This window comes from Triticum aestivum, chromosome 3A (assembly GCF_018294505.1).
Source record: "Triticum aestivum cultivar Chinese Spring chromosome 3A, IWGSC CS RefSeq v2.1, whole genome shotgun sequence".
Classification (NCBI taxonomy): Eukaryota; Viridiplantae; Streptophyta; class Magnoliopsida; order Poales; family Poaceae; genus Triticum; species Triticum aestivum.
In genome coordinates, this window is record NC_057800.1 from 549,900,191 (window position 1) to 549,925,912 (window position 25,722).

The window sequence follows — 25,722 nt, forward strand, 5'->3', positions numbered from 1 at the left end:
TCGGTTCCAAAGAAGCACATATAGGACCGATGTTGTGCCAAAACTCGAAGATTTGATGTTTAATAATCCACAGTAGGCTTGATTGCGGGGGATCTGGTGCTCAACCTCGGCGACATCGACGCTAACATTACCTCCAGAATTTGAGGAGGATGGGGATGATCCCCGCCGACACGCCACAACGATAAAGGCCTTACGCTCGACAGGCTTCTTCATCGGCTCACAACGCCCTTCTAGGCTATGGTTTTCCTTCGAATTTGATGATGGTTATCGGTGATGATGGCAGTTGCCGAAAATTCTATGGTCTTGAATGTAATTTTATTTTCTTGGAGAGGTTTTGCGCAAAATTCTGCAAACACATGTTCTTCCTTGGTCTTTCTGGTTGGTTCCGTGTGTGGGCGCATCACTATATTTGTGATTGATGAAACACGCGGAAGTCCTAGAAAAACTAGCATATTCCCCAAAATTCCCTTAAAAGAACAGATTTCTTGAAATTACCCAGACTCGATACTTGATAATAACCGCTTATATGGAGAACTGAGCGCATACTGCAAAAATCAGCCCTATGGGATTCACTAGATACATCTTCATTGCTATATATCTTGGAGGGTGTTCCATATGCCTCCACCTCCGGCCTACATATTTAGAGTCACAAAGACAACTTAGAGCAAAAATGTTAACAAGTCACAAACACTCCGTAAAACCTCCATGCTCGCTTGTGCTGCCGCCCAGCTCTCTAACCCCCACCAGGTGGGTCCCACACCGCAGGCAAAGTAGGCCGAACATGTTATGCTGAATTTGATTTTGCTCACCTCAAAAATGAAAAAAAAAAACTGATTTTGCCGCCAACCTCTCTACAAACTTGACCGATCGTCCTTAAAACCATTATACAGGCTGAGGTTTTACAGAATCAGCTAGAGCTGCTCTAAGATTCAAAGCTTTGCAAAACACCAACAGCAATAGAAATGATCATGTGCCACAGTCCCACCACACGGTGGCTCCTCTTGCTCTTGTGATACAAAAATCTATATAGGTGAAACAATAAACGTCTCAAATATGTTCCTCCAAGTTGAGTCTCAATATGAATATGCCTATGGCCGTTCCCTGCCCCGTTTATTCTTTGATGACGCAAGAAAATCGGATGATGGAGCAGGCACTGCGCTGCACATTTGTCAGCGCTCAGTCCAGCCTCCTTAGCAAGTATGCTATCTGGACGTCCTTGGTCAGCGGCATGATCCTGTTGCTGTACAGTCCAGCGACCAGGCTGGGCCTGATCTTGTACACAGGCGCCATGCCCTTGGCTTCAGCTCCTATGTTCACCTCCTGTCCAAATATCTTGGCCTTGGTTTCCACCCGATGTTCGATCGCACGCTCGACCGTCTCGTAGGTGAGGAGCTGCATTAGTTGAGCGCCGTCCTGCAATGGCCGCCCGACAAATTGGTTGTTTCCACAATGGGATCAAATTGCAGTCCATTTGAAACAATGTAAGCGGAAGAGAAGTATGACAGTGTTACCCCTCATTGTAACATAGAGCACTGACCTGAGCTTTTATTGCAGGAGTGTAATCTTCAGGGGACTCTTGAAACTTGGCCTCTGCCACAAACTTTCCATAGTGGATTCTCTTAGAGAGTGCCTGAATTACAGAACAGTGGTGGAAAAGACAGATGAGCAAAATGTACTTCCCAAAGAAATGCTTAGTTGCAGGAACCTCTAGTGAACCTCAGCTTAGTCATATGGAACTGACATATAATAAAATTACGACAGTACAAAATCTTGCAAACAATGGTAATAACAAGGCTTATTTTCAGTGAATGAATGTTATGGCATAGTAAAAATGATTTGCAACAATTAGCTGTCCGGCTCAAAGACCAGCAGTATTGATCTAGTGTAGTACCTGCAAGCAGGTCGTGTCGCAAAGAGCACTGGATCCAGAATTTCCATCACTTCCTTCTTTCACTAGCCTTGGAAGAACTTCATCAAAGTACATTTTCCAAATCTCTTTGTTGATATTAATGGAATCAGCAATAGGATGCAGAACCTATGAAAATAATAAAGACAACATAAGAATCCATCCAAAATTGCATCAACAAGAAAAACACAGTGATCTACTAGAAATACGAGTCTTTCAATAGATGATAATATTCCACAATCAATATTGACAGATGTTTCAGGCTCCAGATGGATAGTCAGAGCTTTTAATGAAACTGAAATGAATGCTAGTTGCTAACAAGTAACAATGGAAAACAGAAGCACGGTATTGTTCAATCGTTCATGCACCGATGTCAAAACCCTGAATATGCTAGTTGGCAATTCCAGGACCATGTTTTCCTACATTGACAAAAAATATCTACAGGCCTACAAGGGAAGCATTTGACACCCAAGAAAACTTGAAATTTGCATTACCGTTGGATACTGGATAGGCGGCAACAGTGTCTCAGGCAGATCTTCTGGAAAGAATGGGTGCTCATCTGGGCTCTTGTATCTCCCAACCTACATAAGAAAGATCAGCATATGTATTTTCTAGGCAATGCCGTAATCAATTATATTTCTAATTGCAAGGATGCTCCACCTTTGCATGTAGCTTTTCAGTTTCTCTAACCATGAATTCAACCAAAGAGCCGCCAAATCCATCCACATGGAAAGAATTGCTATCATATGTATCAGCATTATAACAATACTGTGCTCTCTCCAAGAGACCGAATATGATGCTGTCTTCTAGTCTAATCAACGAAGTTCTGACACTGTCCAAGGTCAGTATTTGACTTTGATCTATCCTCTGTTTCTCCACCCTAGAAGAAGTGTACCATTAAGAAAAGTTATCAGTTCCTTGCAGTAAAACAAAACAAACATTTTTTTGCAGAAGTATCATAGCTATAAGTCAAAGTTCTCAGAACCAGGTTAATCCATTCATAGTGCTATAATTCAATGCTCTGCTCAAGGTTGCACTTGCACATACGTTTGCAGAAAGTCTCACCACAATTAGGTGAGCCTTAGTCACTAAGACATTACAAGCAGGCCTTAGTTATCAGAACTATAAGTCAAAGTTATTAGAACCAGGTTAATTCATTCATAGTGCTATAATTCAATGCTCTGCTCAAGGTTGCACTTGCACATACCTTTGCAGAAAGTCTCACAACAATTAGGTGAGCCTTAGTCACTAAGACATTACAAGTAGGCCTTAGTTATCAAAACTATAAGTCAAAGTTATCAGAACCAGGTTAATCCATTCATAGTGCTATAATTCAATGCTCTGCTCAAGGTTGCACTTGCACATACGATTGCAGAAAGTCTCACCACAATTAGGTGAACCTTAGCCACTAAGATATTACAGGCATGCCCTAGTCAAAGTTAATCATTCACCAATTTTTGGTCTTTCAGTATGACTTGAAGACATGTGGTCAAGTCATCAAATATTAATGAACTATTTCGGTGGAAGTAAAAAAGATGCTGCAATAATTTGCATCATTGCATGATTAAACATAATTTGAAAAAATAACAAGACAGAAAAGAACAAACACAACCCCTATAAGGCTACAATCCAGGTCACATGCTATGTTTCGAAGTTAACTCTTACACCGACAAGAAGTTGATGGTTTAAGCAGAAGGGACAACATAATCAACTATTCAACTCTCTACTATTGAGATCTCGAGTCAAACTAGAGTACATAAAAAAAGAGCTTGGAATAACTCAATCATTAACTTCATATCGAAGCAACGACAGACTACTGAAAACAGCGCAACCGGACTGAATATTTCACAATTCAAATACTTGTAACTGAAAACAACACAACCAATCCCAGAATGAATACACCAAATCACCAACCCCCAACACGGAAACATCCGTATCCGTAAGCAAAGCAAAAGAAACGGGGGAATCAATGTCGGTAAGCATAACATGAAGCCATACCTGGCCACCGGCGCGGAGTTGTTAGTTGCAGCGAACAGCGCCCGCGCCGGCCGCGACGACGCCTTCCTCCACGCCGATCCAAAGGCGACGCTGCTCCGGCCCTGCGCTCCCTGGCTCGTGCCGTGCCAGGCCGCGGGCAACGCGGCCGCCTTCGATGCCACCTTAAACTCCATGGCCGACCGCGCCCCGGCCCTCCGCTGCAGCCTGGAAAGTGGAATTGGGATCTCTGGATTTGGATTTCAGAATCAGGCGTGCCGGGCTGGAAGGAAAGGAGCAGGGGAGGTGGGTGCGTGTGAAAGAGAGAGGGAGAGGAGCGAGATGGTTGGGGGAGCGAAGTAGGTAGGAGTAGGACCGACCGTACGAGGGAGAGGCGGGAGGGTGAGGAGGGGGGCGGAGGCCCGGCGCGGTAGGTCGGCCTGTCGTGAGGGTTCCTTCTCTGTAAGTGGTCGTCCCTTGACCGAACCTGTGGCGTGGGGTTGGTCACCCAATAAATATTGTAGATGTTTGATAGAAAAAAATTTCTATTTTTATTGAAAAGGGATCGTCCTAAATTTTTGGCCGAGGTGAGATGACGCGGGATTGATCGTCAATAAACATTGTATGTGTCCGATGGGGAAAAGGTTCCCATTTTTATTGAGAGGGGTTGTCTCCAAGTCTTTAGCCGAGGCGAGATGACACGGGGTTGGTCACCAATAAGCATTGTACGTATTTGGTGGGGGAAAAGTTCCTATTTTTATTGCTGGTGATTGTATGTTTTACATGACTAGTAATAATGTACGTGAAATGCACGTTTAGAGCAACTCCAATATTTTTTTTTTGAGAAAGTTAGAGCAACTCCAATAGGGCGACCCATTTTGTTCGTCTGCGTCCATTTGGGTCGGTGCGGACAAAAGTAACGGCCCAACGCGCCTACCCAAACGGACGCGCGTCCGTTTTTCGTCCGCGGGCGACCCATTCCCGGCCCATTTTTTAGCCTGATTTGCGTCGACGCGGACACGCGACGGGCGCGCGCTTGCTCGCCTACTCCTATCCCCGGGCCCGCTCGTTTGTGGCACATTAGCCTTCCCTCCCCCAGCCAACAAGCAACCCTCGCCCCCGGCTCCTTCGTCACCGACGCCGCCGCCCATTTTGCCGGCGACTCTTCCAGCTGCCGCCGCCTCCACATCCGCCCAGCAACGCCGCCCCTGCCCCCAGTCGCCCGCCGCCGCCGTTTGGACGCCGGGGAGCAAGCTGGTTCCCTGCTGCTGTTTCCCCCACGCCCAGCCGCCTCGCCGCCCCAGCCACAGACGACCGACACGCTCGTCGGACGCCGTCACCCTCGTCGGACGCCGACCGGGCAGCTAGCTGGTCTGTGGGCGCCGCGTCTCCCCTCGCCGGCCGTCTCCTTCTTCGACGCCCGCAAGCTGTTCGACAGTTTGCCAAGGTACGAAAACAGCCCATCAGTGAACTTTACTGTCAACAGCCACACCTACGACAAAGGGTATTATCTGGGTGACGGTATCTGTCGTGGCTTTGTCACGGCATATGTCCTAGAGAAAGGACTTAGTCGTGGAGGCATCGTGGCGGGTTAGCTTGAAGGGGTTAAAGCGGACACAGGGACGCAAGAGAGTTTATACTAGTTCGGCCCCTTCGATGAAGGTAAAGCCTACGTCTAGTTGTGATGGAATTGATGGGGTTTCGATGACTAGGGAGCCAACAAGCTTCGCCTATGTCTCGAGTTGTTGTCTCTCTCTGAACCGCCGCCGGGTCGTCCCCTTATATACACGGGTGACACCCGTCGGCTCACAGAGTCCTAACACCGGTCGATATTCGTATTTCGGGTTGGTCTCTCCTTATTCCTAACTTACAGTACAAGTTTATATACAAATCCCGGTTTATAGCTACAAGTCTTGAACCGGCTACGGGCCTTAGGCCCTCATCCGCCTTCTTGGGCTTTATCACTCTGGAACTACTGATGAAGTTGACCCGGCTCAGATAGGCCGGTTTACGCCCAGTAGTAATATCCCCAACATTAGGCCCCAAATTGATTTGAACGGGTTCATGTCAATCCTTTAACAAAAGCTTCATCTTCAACATCTTCTCATAAATTGGTAAACCGCCTTGATGTCATCTTCTCTGATTGCTGTAAACCGGAGTGACGTCACCTGTCATAACGAAGCTATCCATTATGCTTCTTTGTTTAATAGATCTGCGGAAATCAAGGCGACAGCTCTGTTTCGTGACCCCTTGATTGTCGCGCCTGATACCTGTTCTTTCGCCTTATAAATAGGACCGAAGGGTCATTTCTTTTCTCCCCTTCGTGCCTTTCTTCTTCGTCTTCCTCGCGTCGCCAGCCTCGGAGCTACGCCGCCGCCGTCGACCTCTGCCTCAACCTTGGCCGCTGCATCAACCTGGGCGCACCAGAGCATCACGGCAACCTTCCGCGTCTTCCTCAGCTCCGGTAAATCTTCTATCCTTTCCCCCGCAGATCTGACCTAGGGTTTCACAGTTCTTCAGTGTTCATCGTCTGCCTCTTGCTCATACGATAGATCTTTAGATGACTCCGCAAATCTTTATTCTGTGCAATGGTAGCTATTTACCCTTCGCCTTCACTTACACATCTCAAAACCATAGATCTGTATGTACGTCTTGCTCATTGATTCGGTACTGCTCCTTTTGGACCTCTGAATATTTATCTTTTTTTCTGAACTTGCTTCAGATCCATCGCTGTAGAGAAATCTTACGAAATCTGTTTCTATAAACTTACTCATCTGCTTCAATGTTTAAACCAGGCGGTTTAACCTTGTAGAAAAAAATTGCCAAACCGGTATATACCATTAGTCCCCTTGTTGAACCGCCAGATGTTGTTGCTTCATAAAACTCCGGTTCAGATAGTCCTGTCTCCGGTTTAACATTGCACATACCAATGTACCTTGATCAAATGCATTTTTGAACCGGGATCTTCTACCTTGTAGATTCCATCATGGCCAAGCAAGTATATGAGTGCAATTGGGTTCCTTCTCGCATCACAGAGCCTCAGCTGGACGATCTAGTCTTGATCGGCGCTTTAGGCAGCAAAGATACCATCCATTGGAGGGCTCCTGGCAAAGAATGCCCTCCCACTCCTCAAGAAGGAGAGGTTGTTGTTTTCGTAGATCACTTAGCTCGGGGCTTTAAGCCGCCCGGTTCTAAATTTTACCGGGATGTTTTGGCCGATTTCCAACTCCATCCACAAGACACTGGGCCCAATTCTGTTACAAATATGTGTCACTTCCAAGTGCTCTGTGAGGCGTTCTTTTAAGAGGAGCCCACAGTGAAATTGTTCAGAGACCTTTTCCATCTAAACCGCCGTACTGAGTTTACTGACGGCTCCAATACGAAGTTGGGTGGCGTGGCGATCCAGAAAAGGAAAGAGGTCACATACCCTCACGCCAAACTGCACAACCACCCCAAAGAGTGGAATCAGACATGGTTCTATTGCAAAGACACCTCTCCTGCTGGTGAGAATCCCTTGCCTGGCTTTCGTCCGGAGCGGCTCAGCAATACACACCCTTTTCCGCAAAGATTGACTGCCCAGGAGAGAAGCAAATATGCTCCTCAACTATCGAAGCTCAGAGCCTTTATGGCCAACAGTTTAATAGGGGTTGATCTCGCTCGCTGTAAGATATCATGGAGCATACTGCCCCTTAGTCAGCGCTCCGGTTTGATGTGCGAGTATACCGGCAGTGTTGATGACCCACTGCGACATTCCAAAATCCAGCTCATCGATGAAGAAATCACAGAGGCTGGGAATAAGATGCTGAATGAACCGGAACATATCTGTGCTAAAAACGGCATGCTTCCCTTCTGTGCCACCAACAAACCGCCAGCTGTAAGACCTTGATTTTTCCTTTTGCTGAATCTGTTATTGATATATCTGGTCATTGTTTAATATCAGTGTCTGTGTAATCAGGGCAATGACTCGTTCTGGAGCAAGAAATTGCCGCAGGAGAAACCAGAAAAACCAGACAAACCAGAAAGAGCAACCCGGCAAAAGACTAAAGCTGTAAAGAAGACTGCCCACAGGAAAAGAACTACTGCATCTTCTAATCCGGCCCCTGATGATGATGTGGATAATCCGGACCTTGAGGTAGAGCTTGACTCACTTGGCTTATTTTTCATGCGTCTTATTGATGATGATATTTGTCAGGATGATGCTGAAGCCAGCCACGCTGATGCTGCAGAGGTAATTATTCTCTCTTCCGATTCAGAACCTTTGCCTTCGCTAAAAATCTGTCAGGCAAACCGAAAAGTTAAATGTTCTCATCCTCTTGCTTATTTGGATCCCAAATTTCTTATGAAGACCCAACAGCACGAAGCTCGTCGCACAACCCGGCATAGCGGCCAGGTAGTTATCTCCGCCGGTTTACCGAACAGCCCGGTTCGGAAACACCGTTCATAGGTCTCTAATTTGCTTGTCAGTGATTGTCCTAAAGCGGGCTGCTTTCGTCAACCTCTTAATCCATGTGACTCCGATTACCAGGTTACTTCCCACTCATCTTTTGGCGAGTCATCAGCTACTCAGCTGCCACCGCTCAAAACGGTGCTTGGGTAAGCTATACTTATTATGATATTTGCAGCACATCGCCTTAGAACATATGCTGTATTTGATTTTGTTATTCTTTTCAGGGCCAAACCTAGGCCAAGCAAGAAGGCCCGCCTGGACAAAGCGGCCGAAGAAGATGTCGTTCTTGAGCCAGGCAAAACACCCGATCTTGAAGCGGCTATTCCTGAGGATATACCCAACGATCCACCGCAGCAAGACGACGATCTTATTGCTGAAGAGAGACCTACTGATGCCTCAGGTCCTGTCAATCAGCCCACAGGCTCCATCCGAATTGAGAGATCCACCGGTCCAGCAAAACCTACTGACAAGCCAACAGCCACAGTGTAAACCGGCGATACTCAGGAGGATGAGGTTGTCATTACTGGCACTGGCCATACCGAGCCAAGCAATCCTGTTGCTTTGTCCAAACATTCCGCCAAGGAAGAATTTGCTGCCTTTGGTAAAGGCAAGTGGAATGCTGATCTGGCAAATTACGCTGCTCTGAACGCCCAAGATATCCATTCCGGCTACCTGAACCGGCTGTATACCAGCCGTGACTATGAAGCCAGTCTGGTTAATATGATGAAGGATAAATACGAGGTAACTTCCATATGCTCTTTCCTGCTTGTATGCTTCAATACTTGCTGACTCTCCTAGCCCCCAAGGGCCGGTTTGTAATCTTCTTTCAAACCGGGACTTACTAATATAAATCTTAATACTTTGAAATTCGCCGATGTAGCCCCCAAGGGCCGGTTCAACTTAACGTAGTTAAACCGGTACTTTAAGTAATTGAGATTGCCGCATCAGAATATATATACGAGCAAATAGCCATTAGCCCCCAAGTGCCAAGTTGAATACTTGTATTGATCTTGGGACTTTGTAAGCAATTGAAAGATGAAGATCGAATATGCATTAGCCCCCAAGTGCTAAGTGCATAACTTGTTATGTGGTTGGTACTTCAATCCTTGTACCGTTTTGTTGAAGCATATAACTGTCTGCATGCAGGCGGAGCTGAAGACGAAAGAAAGCCAAGTCGCCAATCTCCAAGAAAACCTAAAAACCCAACAAGCTGAAACCTCCAAAGCAAAAGAGGAATTAGCCAACGCTTTAAGCGCCATGGAACAACTTAAGGAGAGCTTCAAGAAGAAGCGGGCGGATTGGGCCACTGAAAAGTCCGCTTTAATCAAACGAGCAGAGGATGCCGAGGCTGCACTAAAACCAGTGGCGGATGAACTGACCAGCATAAAGCGGCACGTGCATGCCATGACTACAGCTATCTTTGGTAAGCCAGTTTAACTTCTGAATTGACTCTGCCTTCTTACAGAGTTGCCGGTTTATTAACCCTTTATGGTATTTCAGGGACACGCATTGGTCACTTGGGGTCAGATGTGCGGAAGAAACTGAAAGCCGCCTATACATTGGTTGAACAATTGTATACTGGTGCCCAGCGGATCATCTGTATCGCATCCCATAACAAACCGGTGCCCACTTTGATTCAAGACACTCTGATGAAACTGTCGGTGCTTCCTGCTCGGGTTGAAGAGCTGAAGAAATCTGCTGCTCGAACCGGTGCGGTCAATGCCTTAATCCGGGGAAAAGCCTGGGTGCCGGATTTTGATCCTATTGAAGCGGCTCAGGGCTATCCCAGCTTGAAGGAAGACGGGTCAGAGTTTGGTGAAGCGGATCTGCGAGCAATAAACCGGGAGGTACGTCCGCTAGCTTGTCAATTGGCTAAAGAAGCAGACTTGTCTCATTATCAAGCCCAATATGACAATCAGAACAAGCGAATAGCTGCACCAATCCATGAATCGAAAAATCTGACCCCTCCAATCCGTAAGCATACTTACGCTCCCGATATTGACCCGTCATTGCTGATCCATGATGAAGCTGTTTTTCAAGCATTAATGGGAATCGACTGGACAACTGTTGATTTCCAGCCACTGGGTAGAGAAACGGAGGCTGAAGCGGCGCAGGATGACCCACAACCATCAGGCCAGGCTGGTGACCAAGCTTGAACCGGAAGCCGTTTTTAAAACTGCCTCTCCTTTGCGAAAAACAATGATATTATTATGGGCACCGTGTTGCCTTGTAATAGGCTAGCTGATACTTTTGATGTTGATATGCCTTCGTGCATAATTTGTTCTTCCTGTGGTGATGAACTTTCCAAAGCACTTTCTGCAATAAGAAACTCTTCAAGTGCCACCGCGGTTGTACCGTTAGGCGGAATATGATGTCTGCATATATGAAGTCAAAACATCCAAAAAAATTAAGTATATGACCAAATTTTTGAGATACATAATACCTGCCATCGTTGAGCGTGAAGTTGGCTTGGCCAATCTTGAAGTGGAGTTTTGCAAACCCACACTGTTGGAGGAGATAACAGCTCCTGTATATATATGACGCTGGTTTACCATGTAAACCGTGCCGGTTATAATAAACACCGTGTTACTCCATAAAAGGATGTTAACAACAAGGATCAAACCGGGCAAATAGTCTCCGGATTGACGTGAACTGTGTTCCGTCAATTGATCGGTTGAAAACTTTGTCAGTTTTAAAAAAACGCAATAAAAAAGAAAAAAGTATCTTGCAAAGAAAAGTGTGAAGCAAAAGCAATGACAAAACCGTTTGCAAAAAAGGTTTATTTGAGCTGATCAAATGGCGTTACCATGGCCGAACACGACCAAGCTCCCGTTAGGTGTAACTATGGTTCTAGTCAGCCAGGTCCCCAAATGAAACCGTGGCATTTATGCCGACCAAGTGGCATGGCAATGGTTCGGGTTCGGCCAAGCCCCCAAGTGATTCTGTGGCCTTAGGCCGATCAAGACGCATGACTGGTTCAGACGTGACCAAGTCCCCAAGTGATCTGGTGGCTCTCGCCTATCAAGAGGTATGGTATTGGTTCGGACACGACCAAACCTCCAAGTGATATAACATGATGCTTTGAAAAAGCGAACTCAAGGGGTAAACCGGAGGCCGCTTTAGAACAACTCCGTGTAACCACACATGATGTAAAAGAACAGATACCCCGCTTTAGCTGAGGTTCCGATTTATTATATTTAATCATAATATATACATCGTTGTAATATGTACATAAGTAGAACCAATGGCTCAGGTATAATAAGGCCGAAGATGAGCTATGTTCCACGGCCTGTTGGTCTCCTCCTCTGATGTACGTGAGTCCTTATGCTCTCGAATATCGATCAGATAGTATGACCCGTTGTGCAGATTCTTGCTGACCACGAAAGGCCTCTCCCAAGGTGGGGATAACTTATGCATATCAGTCTGATCTTGGATGAGCCGAAGCACCAAATCTCCTTCCTGGAAGGTTCTGGTTCTAACTCGGTGACTGTGATAACGACGAAGATCCTGTTGGTAAATCGCCGATCGGGCGGCTGCTATGTCACGCTCTTCATCCAACCGGTCCAAAGCATCTTGCCGTGTTGTCTCGTTGTCCACTTCAATATAAGCCGTCACACGAGGTGAATCATGACGGATATCACTGGGAAGAACCGCCTCCGCTCCATAAACTATGAAGAACGGTGTGTATCCTGTTGACCTATTGGGTGTTGTATTGATACTCCATAACACAGATGGTAATTCTTCTACCCAACAACCCGACGTTCTCTGCAAAGGAACCATGAGCCGGGGCTTGATACCTCTCAAGATCTCTTGATTAGCTCCTTCTGCTTGACCATTGGACTGTGGGTGTGCCACTGATGAAACGTCGAGCCGGATGTGCTCCCGTTCGCAGAACTCCTTCATGGCACTTTTGGACAAATTGGTACTATTATCTGTGATGATACTGTGTGGAAAGCCAAACCGGAAAATCACTTTTTTAATGAACTGAACCGCCATGGCCGCATCACACTTGCTAACAGGTTCTGCCTCCACCCACTTTGTAAACTTATCAACCGCCACCAGGAGGTGGGTCTTCTTATCTTTGGACCTTTTGAAAGGCCCAACCATATCCAGCCCCCAAGTCGCAAACGGCCAAGTAATTGGAATCATTCTCAATTCTTGAGCTGGTACATGAGCACGTCTTGAGAACTTTTGGCAACCATCACATCGTCTGACCAGATCCTCTGCATCAGCATGAGCAGTTAACCAATAGAAGCCATGGCGAAAAGCTTTAGCCACCAGAGATTTTGAACCGGCGTGGTGACCACAATCTCCTGCGTGGATCTCACGCAAAATTTCACGGCCTTCTTCAGGAGACACACAACGTTGAAATGCTCCTGACACACTGCAATGATGCAACTCGCCGTTGATAATAGTCATGGACTTGGATTGCCGGATATCTGTCTGGCCAGAGTCTCATCCTCTGGTAACTCGCCCCGGTTCTTGTATGCCAGGTAGGGAAGCGTCCAATCCGGAATAACATGAAGAGCTGCCACCAATTAAGCCTCCGGATCAAGAATAGCCAAATTCGCTTCACCAGGGATCTTGACCGACGGGTTGTGCAGCACAGCCAGAAAAACATTGGTTGGAACCGGTTTGCGCTGAGAGCCCAGCCGGCTTAAAGTGTCCGCCGCTTCATTTTTCCGCCGATCCACGTGGTCCACCTGATAGCCTTTGAAATGACCTACAACAATATCCACCTCACAACGATATGCCGCCATGAGTGGATCCTTAGAGTCCCAAGTGCCAGACACTTGCTGAGCCACGAGGTCCGAGTCACCGAAGCACTTAACTCGACCTAGATTCATCTCCTTAGCCATCCGGAGACCATGGAGCAAGGCTTCATACTCAGCTGCATTGTTAGTACAAGGGAACATTAAGCGGAGAACATAACAAAACTTATCACCTCATGGGGAAGTTAATACGACTCCAGCCCCCGAACCTTCCAATTGCCTGGATCCGTTAAAATGGATGGTCCAATTTGTGTGATCCGGCTTTTCTTCAGGTGCTTGCATTTCCGTCCAATCATTGATAAAATCAACCAGTGCTTGAGACTTAATCGCCGTCCGAGGCACATACTTCAAATCGTGCGGCGCAAGCTCTATAGCCCACTTGGCAATCCGACCAGTTGCTTTCCGGTTCTGGATGATATCCCCCAAAGGAGCAGAACTGACCACCGTAATTGGATGCCCTTGGAAGTATTGTTTAAGCTTCCGGCTTGCCATAAAAACTCCATACACCAGCTTCTGCCAATGCGGATACCTTTTCTTGGACTCAATGAGCACCTCGCTGATATAATAGACCGGACGTTGAACCGGATGCTCCTTACCTGCCTCCTTTCGCTCCACCACAATAGCCACGCTGACCGCCCGAGCATTAGCAGCAACATATAGCAGTAACGGCTCCTTGTCAATGGGAGCGGAGAGCACAGGTGGATTGGCCAATTGCCGCTTTAAGTCCTCAAATGCTTCATCAGCAGCAGAACTCCATACAAACTGATCCGTCTTCTTCAACATCTGATACAAAGGGGTTGCCTTCTCACCAAGACGACTGATAAACCGGCTTAATGCGGCAATCCGGCCTGCCAGGCGTTGAACATCATTGATACACTTCTGTTTAGCCAGGGAGGTGATGGCTGTGATCTTCTCCGGATTAGCCTCAATTCCCCTATTGGACACCAGGAAGCCTAATAACTTGCCCGCCGGTACACCAAAGACGCATTTGTCCGGATTAAGCATCATCTTGTATGTCCTCAGGTTATCAAAAGTTTCCTTTAAATCACCAATCAGAGTCTCCTTCTCCCTGGATTTAACCACGATATCATCCACGTAGGCATGTACATTACGACCAATCTGTTTGTGTAGACAATTTTGTACACAACATTGATAAGTTGCCTGGGCACTCTTGAGCCCAAAGGGCATAGACACATAGCAGAAGGCTCCAAAGGGAGTTATGAATGCCGTTTTCTCCTGGTCCTTAACTGCCATTTTGATCTGATGATAGCCAGAATATGCATCCAGAAAACTTAAACGCTCACAACCCGCCGTAGCATCAATAATTTGATCAATACGGGGGAGGGCAAAAGGATCTGCTGGACAAGCTTTATTAAGATCTGTGTAATCCACACACATGCGCCAGGTGCCGTTTTTCTTAAGGACCAGCACCAGATTGGCAAGCCACTCAGGGTGAAAAACTTCAACAATAAAACCAGCTGCTAAGAGCCTGGCTACCTCTTCTCCAATTGCCTTGCGTCTTTCTTCGTTAAACCGGCGAAGGAACTGTTTCACCGGTTTGTATTTAGGATCCACATTAAGGGTGTGCTCAGCGAGTTGCCTCGGTACACCTGGCATGTCAGAGGGCTTCCATGCAAAAATGTCCCGATTCTCACGGATGAACTCGATGAGCGCGCTTTCCTATTTCGGATCCAAATTAGCACTGATGCTGAACTGCTTGGACGAATCGCCAGGTACAAAGTCAACAAGCTTAGTTTCTGCTGCCGATTTGAACTTCAGGGCCGGATCATGCTCTGTAGTTGGCTTCTTTAATGGAGTCATGTTCGCCGGATCAACATTGTCCTTATAATACTTCAGCTCCTCGGTGGCACAAACCGACTCTGCATAGGCCGCATCACCTTCCTCGCACTCCAAAGCGATTTTGCGGCTTCCGTGAACCGTTATTGTCCCCTTGTGACCCGGCATCTTGAGTTGCAAATACACATAACAGGGTCGTGCCATAAACTTGGCGTAGGCCGGTCGCCCAAATAGGGCGTGATATGGACTTTGGATTTTCACCACTTCAAACATCAATGTTTCCGACCTGGAATCATGATCATCCCCAAAGGCCACTTCCAGAGCTATCTTACCAACAGGATATGCTGATCTGCCAGGTACTACACCGTGGAACACCGTATTAGACGGTTTAAGATTTTTATCTGTTAGTCCCATATGACGGAAGGTCTCATAGTACAAGATATTAATGCTGCTATGAGCACCTTGGTGAACTTGTAACCTCCCACCTGAGGCGCCACCACCAGAGCCAACTAACCCGGATTATCGACCTGGGGAAGGTGATCCTCTCTGCTCCATATGATTGGCTGTTCAGACCAACGTAGATAACGGGGTATGGCCGGTTCAACAGAGTTGACCGCCCGCCTCTGAACTTTCCGGTCTCGCTTGTCCAAGCTAGTGGTGAAGACATGGTACTGCCCACTACTCAACTGCTTTGGGTTGCTCTGGTAACCTGACTGTTGCTGCTGTTGGTTGTAACCACCCTGGTTGTTCTGACTATTTTGACCATTATGTCCGCCCGGATTACCATTAAATCCTGGACCGGAACTTCCTCCACCGTAACCCGGCCCGGATCCTGAGCCACCGCCAGATTTGTGATCATACCGGAAATTATTAGAATTCTTGAACTCCTGCATAATAAAGCAATCCTTTCAAAGGTGGTTTGCTGGCGCCTCCTTCGTCTCATATCTTGGACAGGGCTGGCTTAGCAGATAGTTTAGGCAGCCTGGGTTAGGGTTGGGTGCCCCATTACGATTTTTCAGTTTACCCTTGCGTCGCTGGCCATTGTCCTGCGCGTTGGTATTAGCCACAAAGTCCATGTTACCATCCGCTTTACGCTTGCCTCCACCACCATTGCCTGCCCAGTGATGCTGCTGACCTTTGGAGTTGCTGTTCCTCTTTCCCTTCCCTGTCCTGTCATCATCAGATTCAGGATCCTTGGTACTATCAGAATCAGCATATTTCACCAAAGCGGCCATGAGGGTCCCCATGTCAGTGCAATGACGCTTCATCCGTCCCAACTTCAGCTTTAGGGGCCCAAACCGGCAGTTGCCTTCTAGGGTTAATACCGCGGTGTCAGCGTTGATGCGGTCTAATGAGTGCAACACTTGTGAAACCCGACACACCCAATGAGTCGTTGATTCTCCTTCCTCCTGGACGCATGCAGCTAAGTCCACTATTGACATAGGCTGTTTACATGTATTCTTGAAATTGCTGATAAACCGGGCTCGTACTTGGGCCCATGAACTGATAGAATTAGCCGGCAAGCTTTTTAACCAAGTACGGGCCGTTCCTTCAAGCATCATGGTGAAGTATTTCACACACGATGCGTCATCCACATCAAGCATCTCCATGGCCATCTCATAGCTCTCCACCCATGTCTCTGGAGGCTGATCCGCCGTGTAATTTGGTACCTTGCGCGGGCCCTTGAAATCCTTGGGCAGGCGCACATTGCGTAAAGTGGGGATAAGGCAAGGCACCCCCAAACTAGAAGTAACACCAGGTTCGATCGAGATGGTTGGACGAACCGGCGTGAGCTGCCGAGCCTGATGCTGTGTGGCTAACTCGGCCTCCCTGCGCGCTCGGGCCTGGTTCACCACTTCCTGAGCGTTATCAGCACTACCCGTCGGGTTGTTGCCACGGGGTGCTCCACGTCGTTCGTTACTCGACACTGCCGGTTCATCCATATGTCTGCTATAGCTCCGGCTTGGACGGGGGGTCGAGTGGATCCGGTCGCGGCTGTACGAGTATGCTTCCTGTTGGACCAAAGCTGTCCTCAGAAGCTCCTTGACCCGTCGCGTCTCTACTGCCTGCGGCGAATCACCTTCAATTGGAATGGCCTCCAGCCGTGCAGCAGCGGCAACGAGATTGTCCATCGGGTTGGAGTAGTGACCCGGAGGTGTTAAAACAGCCTGAGGTATAACGGTGTTTTGACGAGGCGGGTCCATCTGCGAGGCTGAACCGGTGCACCGGTCCCGGGAGCTTCCGCCCGGTTTCCCTCCAGCGAATTGCCGATTCCTACTCCTGGAGTGTTGAAAAGGTCTCTGGCCTAAAAAACCGGAGGCAAACGGGATCGGTACTTCCTCCTCATGACTTCCTGCGACGCACTCTGGTCCAACATGAGCCTGTAGGCTTGTGCGTCTAAAGCGGCCCGCTCCGTGGCCATCCTGGTGTCCTCAGCTGCCAGATCTGCCTTGGCCTGATTGATCTGTTCCTTCACTTTTGCAATCTCGGCGTTGTGAACGCCCTGATCCGCCGGATTAGCCTCCGCCATAAGCACAACCAATGCATCAAATAGCTCTGATAGAACTTGAGCCGGCGGGCGCACAGGGCCTCCTGCCCCGGCAGCCGTCGTCGCTGCTGAACCGGAGGTTGTTGCCATAGAGGTCGAAGAATGAAGCGCTGCTTGTGTGCCAGTCATGAATATTCCAACCCGGTTGGGCAGATCAGAGGGGTCCGAAATACTGTCGCCATCGGAACAGCCCCCAATCCGGCCGTCTTGTAGCTGATAAAGAGATTCGGTTTCTCCGGTCGATGACTCGTCATTGGAACAAACGACGGTATCGCCACGAGATTCCGATCCATGGATGACTCCCACGAAGGCACGCTTCATGGCCGGTTTAACCCGGGGCAGATCGCGCACGCTGAGCCGTGTCGACGAGGTCGGTGCAGATGTCCGGCTCAGGGCCCGGTTCACCGATCTTGCCAATAAAAACATGAATTCCACCAAAGGGGACCCGGTATCCGTACTCAATTGAGCCGGCCTCGGGGCCCCAGCCTGCGTCGTCGATGTAGAACTCGCCGCGACGACTCTTAGTCATCCGGCCTACAGCGTAGCCCATGAGTCCTTCAAAGCGGCCCTCCAAGAACCGGAAACCATCGTGCGATAGCCCCACAGTGGGCGCCAACTGTCGTGGCTTTGTCACGGCAGATGTCCTAGAGAAAGGACTTAGTCGTGGAGCCATCGCGACGGGTTAGCTTGAAGGGGTTAAAGCGGACACAGGGACGCAAGAGAGTTTATACTAGTTCGGCTCCTTCGATGAAGGTAAAGCCTACGTCTAGTTGTGATGGAATTGATGGGGTTTCGATGACTAGGGAGCCAACAAGCTTCGCCTATGTCTCAAGTTGTTGTCTCTCTCTGAACCGCCGCCGGGTCGTCCCCTTATATACACGAGTGACACCCGTCGGCTCACAGAGTCCTAACACCGGTCGATATTCGTATTCTGGGTTGGTCTCTCCTTATTTCTAACTTACAGTACAAGTTTATATACAAATCCCGGTTTATAGCTACAAGTCTTGAACCAGCTACGGGCCTTAGGCCCTCATCTGCCTTCTTGGACTTTATCACTCTGGAACTACTGATGAAGTTGACCCGGCCCAGATAGGCCGGTTTACGCCCAGCAGTAATATCCCCAACAGTATCTATCCTCAGTGGACCACTATTGTCAAGACAATACCCAACCCTATCGGAGAGAAAAGGAAAAGATTTTCCCAAGAGCAAGAGAGTGCTAGAAAGGATGTTGAGCGTGCCTTTGGTGTTTTGCAATCTCGCATCATTCGGTATCCTGCTAATACTTGGAGCACGCAGAAACTATGGGAGGTGATGACTGCTTGTGTGATCATGCACAACATGATCGTAGAAGACGAGCGCCTGGAATGTCTGTACGATCAAGGCTTTTAGTTTCAGGGTGAGAATGTTGTGCCTGAGCATGGAGTAGCAGCAACATTTGAGCAGTTCACTTAGTTTCATGAAGACATGCATGATTGGGAAACTCATGTGCAACTGCAAAATGATTTGGTTGAGCATATGTGGACCCATGTTGGCAACCAATAGATGTATCTTTTTTATTCGTTTTGCAAAACTATGTGAAACATTTTTATTTTTATTTGGCCTATAAACTATACTATTTATTTGGGTGGACTATTTTGTTTGTTAAATTTTCATTTCACCATATGTGAGAATGCAATGCAAAATTGGGCGGCCAGCCGGCCACGCCCGCATATATGGGTCGGCGCGTTGGGCGCGCTGCCGACCCATATGAAAAACAGGGCGGACGCCGGGCGGGCGGCCGACCCAAACGGACAAAAAGCGGACGAAATCGCCGTCCGTTTGGGTCGGCCCGTTGGAGTTGCTCTTATATTAGGTAGGATATTAGTTGCACGTTATATTAGGTAAGATATATCTGTTGCACGTTGGTATTTCGTAATATATCAATTACTTTTTCGCAGAATGGTAGGATATTAATTACATGGCAGATTTCAAGGGATAGCGTTGAGTCAAAACGTGTTTATAATCAATGGTAGTGATGGGTAATTAGGGCGTTAAATGTGTTTGGTGCTCAACATTGAAACGCTTTGAACCGCTAGAAAATAAGATTTGACGGTCGAGATGGTTTGAATCTGCCCATTTGGGTCTTTTTATATTGGTATAGATAGATAGATTATATTGAGATTGGATGTTTACATGGGACGTGTTTGGTTACTTGCATCGTTTCTAGGCACTTTGCATAGTTGTCTCAGTTGAGTCTGATTAAGCTAATGCAGGCAAACCAACGTCTGTATGTAGTTTGGTTGTCTACATGTAGACTGTCTGTGTTTAGTTGTGTGCATTGGCTGGGCTGATGTAAGCGCCTAGTGCTTGATTGCATACGAGCAAAGTGATTAAGGCGGCGTGAGTGTAGGCCACGGACAAGGAGGCCGACTGGGCGATGCCGACTACAATGTCGGGCACAACATGGCGTTCATTTGGCATGGTTGACGATGATTAGTGAGAACAGAGTGCCTCGGTAAATGTGGTGGACTATTGTGCGGTGCCTTTGTTTCCGATTTCGTCAAGACCGTCGTGCTCAATGAATAAGGTGATGATCCAACAACACAAGAAGGGCTTGCTCTGCCTAATAAGGTGATTGGGAACGGGTAAGGAGAAGCGAGAAGGGGCGATAGACAAAATGACGGAGAAGTTTGAGGTCATCATAACGAAGGAGGAGACATGTGTAAAGCGCCATGAGGTGAAGGAGTCAAAGACGACGAAGGGGTTTAGCAAGTTCATGGAGATACAAGAGAAGAATCTTGAGATCAAGGTTGCTTCCAATGACTCCAAGATGTTGTTTGTGAAGATGTTGGATTATGATCCTGATGTGACGAAGATTGTCCTAGCCTAGGCTTGTTGAAGTGCTTCAGGCAATTTGAGGGTGTCGAAGGGTGAAGTCTTTGCCACGCGTAGCCGGATTGGAGAGGGCGTCTTTGGCATGGACAATCAGACTTTTGGGATCAGTCGGATGTAAAAGCGTATTGAATATCAAATGATTTTTGTTTTGTGATCGCATATGTTTGCAACAATTAAACATATGCTTAAAGTGGTATTGATATATGCATGTCAAATGAAGGAGGACAGACCAAGGGCAGGCATTTGGTGACTCTGGTTGGATGGCCGTCTCCTCCATCCATATCCACGGACATGTCCGGATTTGTCTATGGACATTTGATGTGTCCATCTTGGTGATCCGCGTTGGACTTGCCTTAAGGAAGTTGGTTTGCTGAAGACCACCTTTGGTTCAGCTTATAGCTTTTGGACCCAGAAGTTGGCAGCTCAAGCTGAACCAAACACAAGTCCAACATCTGTACTGTACGTGAAGCCCTGCTTATTTCATATACTCCAGCAAAATTGCAAGTACGTATGGAGTAGTAGTAATCATGCTATGTACATATGCCCATCAGAGGGGACAGAGCTGCAGTAGAACTCGGCCAAATATACACTGAATATCCATCAGGATCTTCTTCACATTCATTGACTTTAGAACCACTCGCACTCAAAAGCGCAGGAGGAAGTTGCACATTTTATCAGCGCAATGCTTCCCCAATCTGCAAGGTCGGACACTGCATGTAGCTCCTCTCATTGCAGGTTTTTGTGATTTCTTGCAATATCCGCGATGACTCGGTCTTCATTACACCTGCCCACTCAGTGCTACTGTAGCTATGCCAGATAGTACCTTGATCCTCTATCTTCTCTGATCCTCATTAGTGGTGGTGAATAAGGAATGTTCTTAGAAAAACTCCTGCTACCTGAATGAAAATCAGGTCAATTTGCTAGTCTATTTTCCTTGCAAAAAGAAGAGTTGATAGTCTATTCCAAATACACAAACTCCACATTCTCAGTGCAGCCTCACCGTTTAGCTATTTGTAGTGCCATCGTCGTCATTTTCATCTCCAGAAGCTTCATAGCGTGGCTGGTCATACTTCTCACGGAGTTGCTTCACAGGAATGAAGTCCCGAGTTGTGTCCTCGCCATAAAATAGGAATTCAGTGTAGGGGTGCTCAAACCTTCCCTATATATTAATAACGGAACAATCAACAATTCACTTTGGTAAAAAGAAAAGGGAAACAACCAAGCAAACGAGGAACTGGAACTCACTTTCTCTGATTCTTCAGCTTCTGAAAGATTTTCTTCTGCGACTGAAATTACAATGCGATAAATATATCTCAAAACGGCAATGATAGACAAAAATATAAGTATGAACGGATTTGATTATGAAATAGCCTGCTATATTGTTTTCTTGTACAGTATTTAAAACATAAAAAGGTATGCTTATTAAAGTTCCACATCTTAGACGTTGTTGATTTGGTTCCACCAGCTTTCTAGATATCATGACATTGTCTCCACAATGGTGTACCAGAACAGTCAACACACGGTCGATCCACCTTCGCCAAGCAAAGATTATTTATAGTAAACAGACTGGAGAAAATGCTGCATTCTACATTTTTTCAGGGTATGTACAAGGGAAAATATAGTTGCTGATTTCTTTTCATTTTCGGTTGTTTTAAACACTGTTGATGAACTGTAGGCTGGCTTCGGATATTAGAACTCAGAAGGTTTACCCCTTCATTCTTGACAAAAAGGGTGCAAGGAGTTGGGAGACATAGTGAAATACTGATCTATTTTGATGCATATTTTGGGAATTTTATGAATAATAGCATAGCAAAAACGAAATTTTGGAACAAAAATTATTCAGCACATGGTATCTGAATAACACAGAAAGGGCATGCATTGTTTTCACTGAAAAAAAGAACAATTTCAAAGCCCCACATATATATGGATTAGGAAAAGAAGAGAATAGTACCATATGCAACAAGAAGTTCTGGATCAGCATATACATCAACCAGCACCTGAAAAAATAGCAATACCACAGCATCATAATGTGTAAGATTTTTTTTTGGAACCAGTTAAAACGAAGATTTGGAACCCTATAGATTAAATTGCACACATATGAGCATGCAAAACCATGCTGAAGTTAAAGCAGAGTCCAATGAAGATGCCAATCCAGATTCCAGAGAGAAACAGTGTTTTCACTAACAATTTTTCCTTATGAAGGGGATGGTTAACTAGTTCAGGGTTAAAAAAGGACAATTGTGAATATCACCACCTCAGGAAGTGAGCCTAGCTCACCTGGGTAGGGGAGGGTGTACAATCCCACCACCTGGTTTATGTCCTCGTGGACACGGATTTGGGTTCCTACTTATTATATTGTCAGGGGGCTCCCCTATTTTCCATCACCTCAAATCCATAATTCAAAGCCTTTATGTGCTATATTGCAAGGAGGAAAGTAAGAAGAAGGATAGATAGATATTGCTATGATGAGCTAGCTTAGATGGTAACTAAATTATAATAAATGAAAGTTCCCATCACAACCTTGCAAAAGATTCTCAGCAATTTCAGGACTTGTGTGCAAGGTGTACAATCGTGGATTTAAAATCAGGACTATGGGCCAACTGGCCACAGAAGGATAAGTCAAGTACAAGATGTACCATGTCACTAAGTTAGCCGTTGCCAGAATCATGTATCAATGGTTGTCATTGCGCTAATATTACGTCCATGTAACACAATCTAAACTCTAAACTTAACAAAATTAGCACTAAAATATATCTTGCAGATGCTACAAGAAAAAAAAAAACTGAGATTTGCTTGGAACTGTGGATACTGAGGAACAACTTAAACTGGAAGCATCATTTACTTGATAAAAAGGTTGATTTGGTCCTTTAGATAACTTCTCCACATTTGCCGTCTCCATCCATGACTTGGATTCACAGCACACAGGATCCATGCCACATATCACAGCTCTATATCCTTCAGCAGGAGAAATCAAAAGACAAAATAAACTAGTGTCTCACATGAATGAATCATGAGTGCTGAACTACAACAAATTAAGCCTAATGACAAACAAATGAATAAAGATAAAAAAATATATCTCAAATATTTCAAACCATATACTACTACAGTATAATTACCTAAATATAGGTCACACCTACATAGCAGCTAGAGATACATATGATTACTTTCAGTGGTTCAGTTCAGTCTTCGACTGTAGGAACGCAGACTTGAACTTAAACAATCGACAAACTATTGTTGACAAAAAAAGATAGTGACCAACACTGATATGTTTACTTTCTATATGTTATAATTTATAAATATCCCCTTCAAGTATACTGATAAAGTATTTGTGTATCACATATATGTCCCTACCAGTTAGAATGCAGAACACATAAGAAATAACAATCAATGGAATTATTAGCAGTCCTTTAGCATGCCAGAGCTTTTAACAATAACAGATGGTGCAAAATTACTCACCATGTACTTTGTGGCGTACTTTCTGCCCTAGTCGAAACTCATATTTCACACTTTGGTAAGCCAGGGCTTTAGCAGAAAGTGCCAGAGAATCACCCTACATGACATTTGAAGTAAAGCTATTTAACATAATCATGACATGACTGGTGCACCTAAGTTTTGGCATACCTCAAGCTTAGAGATTGTGTCACGCAGCTCAGCTGCCAAAGCATAGTTCTCGCTCTCAATAGCATTCTGCAAATCTGCACTGCAACAAAAGGATAAAGGTGAGCTATCTGCCAAATGAACCAACTTTGGAGTGTTCCACAACAAATTTCCCCTTACGAGATTAGCCTATATGTTAATTAAGAAAATGGAGCACCAGAGCATAATCATCATATTGGGAAAATGTACATGTTAAAAGTATTTTAAATCTTCTCCTTATGGGTAACAAGGAAATATCAACATACCGCGCACGTAGTAGATTTAAAGATTTATCCTGAGCTTCATTCTTCGATGAACCTCTTTTAGCTTCACGCTGCCTAGTTACCTCTGTTTCGATCTACAAAATAAGAGATAAGACTTTCTTCACGAAGAAATCATCCTCAAAATTCACTTATCTTAGAAGTGAACATCATCAAGGTACCTCAGCGAGCTTTTCCCTCAATTGCTTTGCTGCATCAAATTGTTCTATATTCAATGCATACTGGCAAGAATCAAGCAGTTCAATCGTGAGGTTGGATTTACAAAAGGTAAACATCAAACATTTGGATGTATCAGTTGTCAGTGGAAACAGCAGTGAAACGATGTTAGATTCAACTAACTAGTAAACTGTAATCTAGACAACTGTCTGGTAAAAAATTACAGAAATATGACAGATATTAGTAGTTGCGGCGAGGTGGTGGCAAAGAAGCAAACACTCACTTGTATCCGAGTCTGTACATCCAGCTGAAAGTAGAAGATCAAGATGTCTTCGTTAGCAGACTCACTGCGCTCCAGCCTCGCGGCCGCATTATCGTTACTGTTACTGTTACGAGCATCTCCTCCAAAGAACCATCTGGCGTTAGTCCTTACTGTGGTGTTTATTTTTCCACGGTTGGTCCCCATGTGCAGCTTTTCCGCACACCAGCGCCACGCGTATGCCCCACGGCTTACTGGATTTATTTTGTAACAGAACCTCAGACCATTCCTAGCAACACAAGCTGATCTGCAGTTTGTTCCCTGGGGCGAGACGCCCGAGCCGCACACAGATATGCCTTGCATTGTATATGCAATGCAGTAGGTCCGAAACGTGCACGGGCCGTCGATCACCACCGCTGGAGCGGTGCAATCACCACACCTACATACAGTGGTAAGCAGCTAGTCAATGGGGCATACAAGTGCACCAGAGCACACAAACGATGACACGCTCTGACATCAACTGAAGCAACTTTGCCTGAAACTCATTATACTTTTACCAAATCGCTTGAAATAATAAAAATACATCTGAAAATTAACAAATGCATGTTCCTATTTAAAAGCAGTGCTAGAGATCCCATATAAAAAAATTGCAAGGCAGATTCCTCTGATCCCTAAATGTTGGTCAATCTGTTTTGAGTTACAGAACAGGCGCTCAAGTATCAAGACGAGGACTGGTGCGGCGGGGCACGGAAAAAATCAAGGCGGGGCGGGGAGAGAGCAGAGCTCGGTTACCTGAGGCGGCGGCCTTGGGCTTGGGGGAGAGGAAGCACGGTGCGGCGCCGGTGAGCGGGCGAAGGGAACGCGTGGGCGCTCCGCAGCGCCAGGGTACGGAACGGGTTCGCGCTGGTGTTGCGCTCTGTCTCTGCTGCTGCTATGCTCTACGGTGGTGGTGGATGTGGGTGGATAGACGGCGCCCAGCCCCAGCCCCCAACTGGCCTCGCCCTGGACCAGTCGTTCCTTCTTTTCTTTGGCCCCAGCGTTTGCTGCGATTTTTTCGTGGAATTCGCGGTTA

The 25,722-nt window shown here is 46.4% G+C and overlaps 2 protein-coding genes across 3 annotated transcripts; both read right to left on the minus strand.

Annotated features, from left to right (window-relative positions):
* Positions 1 to 850: 850 nt before the first annotated feature.
* Positions 851 to 4,338, minus strand: LOC123062152 (chorismate mutase 1, chloroplastic). The gene is made up of 6 exons (XM_044485519.1): positions 3,905 to 4,338; positions 2,567 to 2,786; positions 2,401 to 2,487; positions 1,892 to 2,035; positions 1,538 to 1,630; positions 851 to 1,413 (listed from the first exon to the last, which is right to left on the minus strand). Exons 1-6 carry the CDS (start codon positions 4,075 to 4,077, stop codon positions 1,177 to 1,179), a joined length of 954 nt encoding a protein of 317 aa, XP_044341454.1. The 5' UTR covers positions 4,078 to 4,338; the 3' UTR covers positions 851 to 1,176.
* Positions 4,339 to 20,776: 16,438 nt separating this feature from the next.
* Positions 20,777 to 25,702, minus strand: LOC123062153 (clp protease adapter protein ClpF, chloroplastic). 2 transcript variants are annotated; one of them, XM_044485521.1, is made up of 11 exons: positions 25,443 to 25,702; positions 24,675 to 25,089; positions 24,397 to 24,456; positions 24,221 to 24,312; positions 23,940 to 24,018; positions 23,775 to 23,868; positions 23,161 to 23,273; positions 22,270 to 22,315; positions 21,564 to 21,604; positions 21,319 to 21,477; positions 20,777 to 21,207 (listed from the first exon to the last, which is right to left on the minus strand). In XM_044485521.1, the coding sequence occupies exons 2-10, from the start codon at positions 25,011 to 25,013 to the stop codon at positions 21,322 to 21,324; spliced, it is 1,020 nt and encodes a 339-aa protein (XP_044341456.1). In that variant the 5' UTR covers positions 25,014 to 25,089; positions 25,443 to 25,702; the 3' UTR covers positions 20,777 to 21,207; positions 21,319 to 21,321. The 2 variants fall into 2 exon arrangements, with proteins under 2 accessions (XP_044341456.1, XP_044341455.1); XM_044485520.1 differs by having other exon boundaries at positions 20,777 to 21,214.
* Between the last annotated feature and the right edge of the window lie 20 nt (positions 25,703 to 25,722).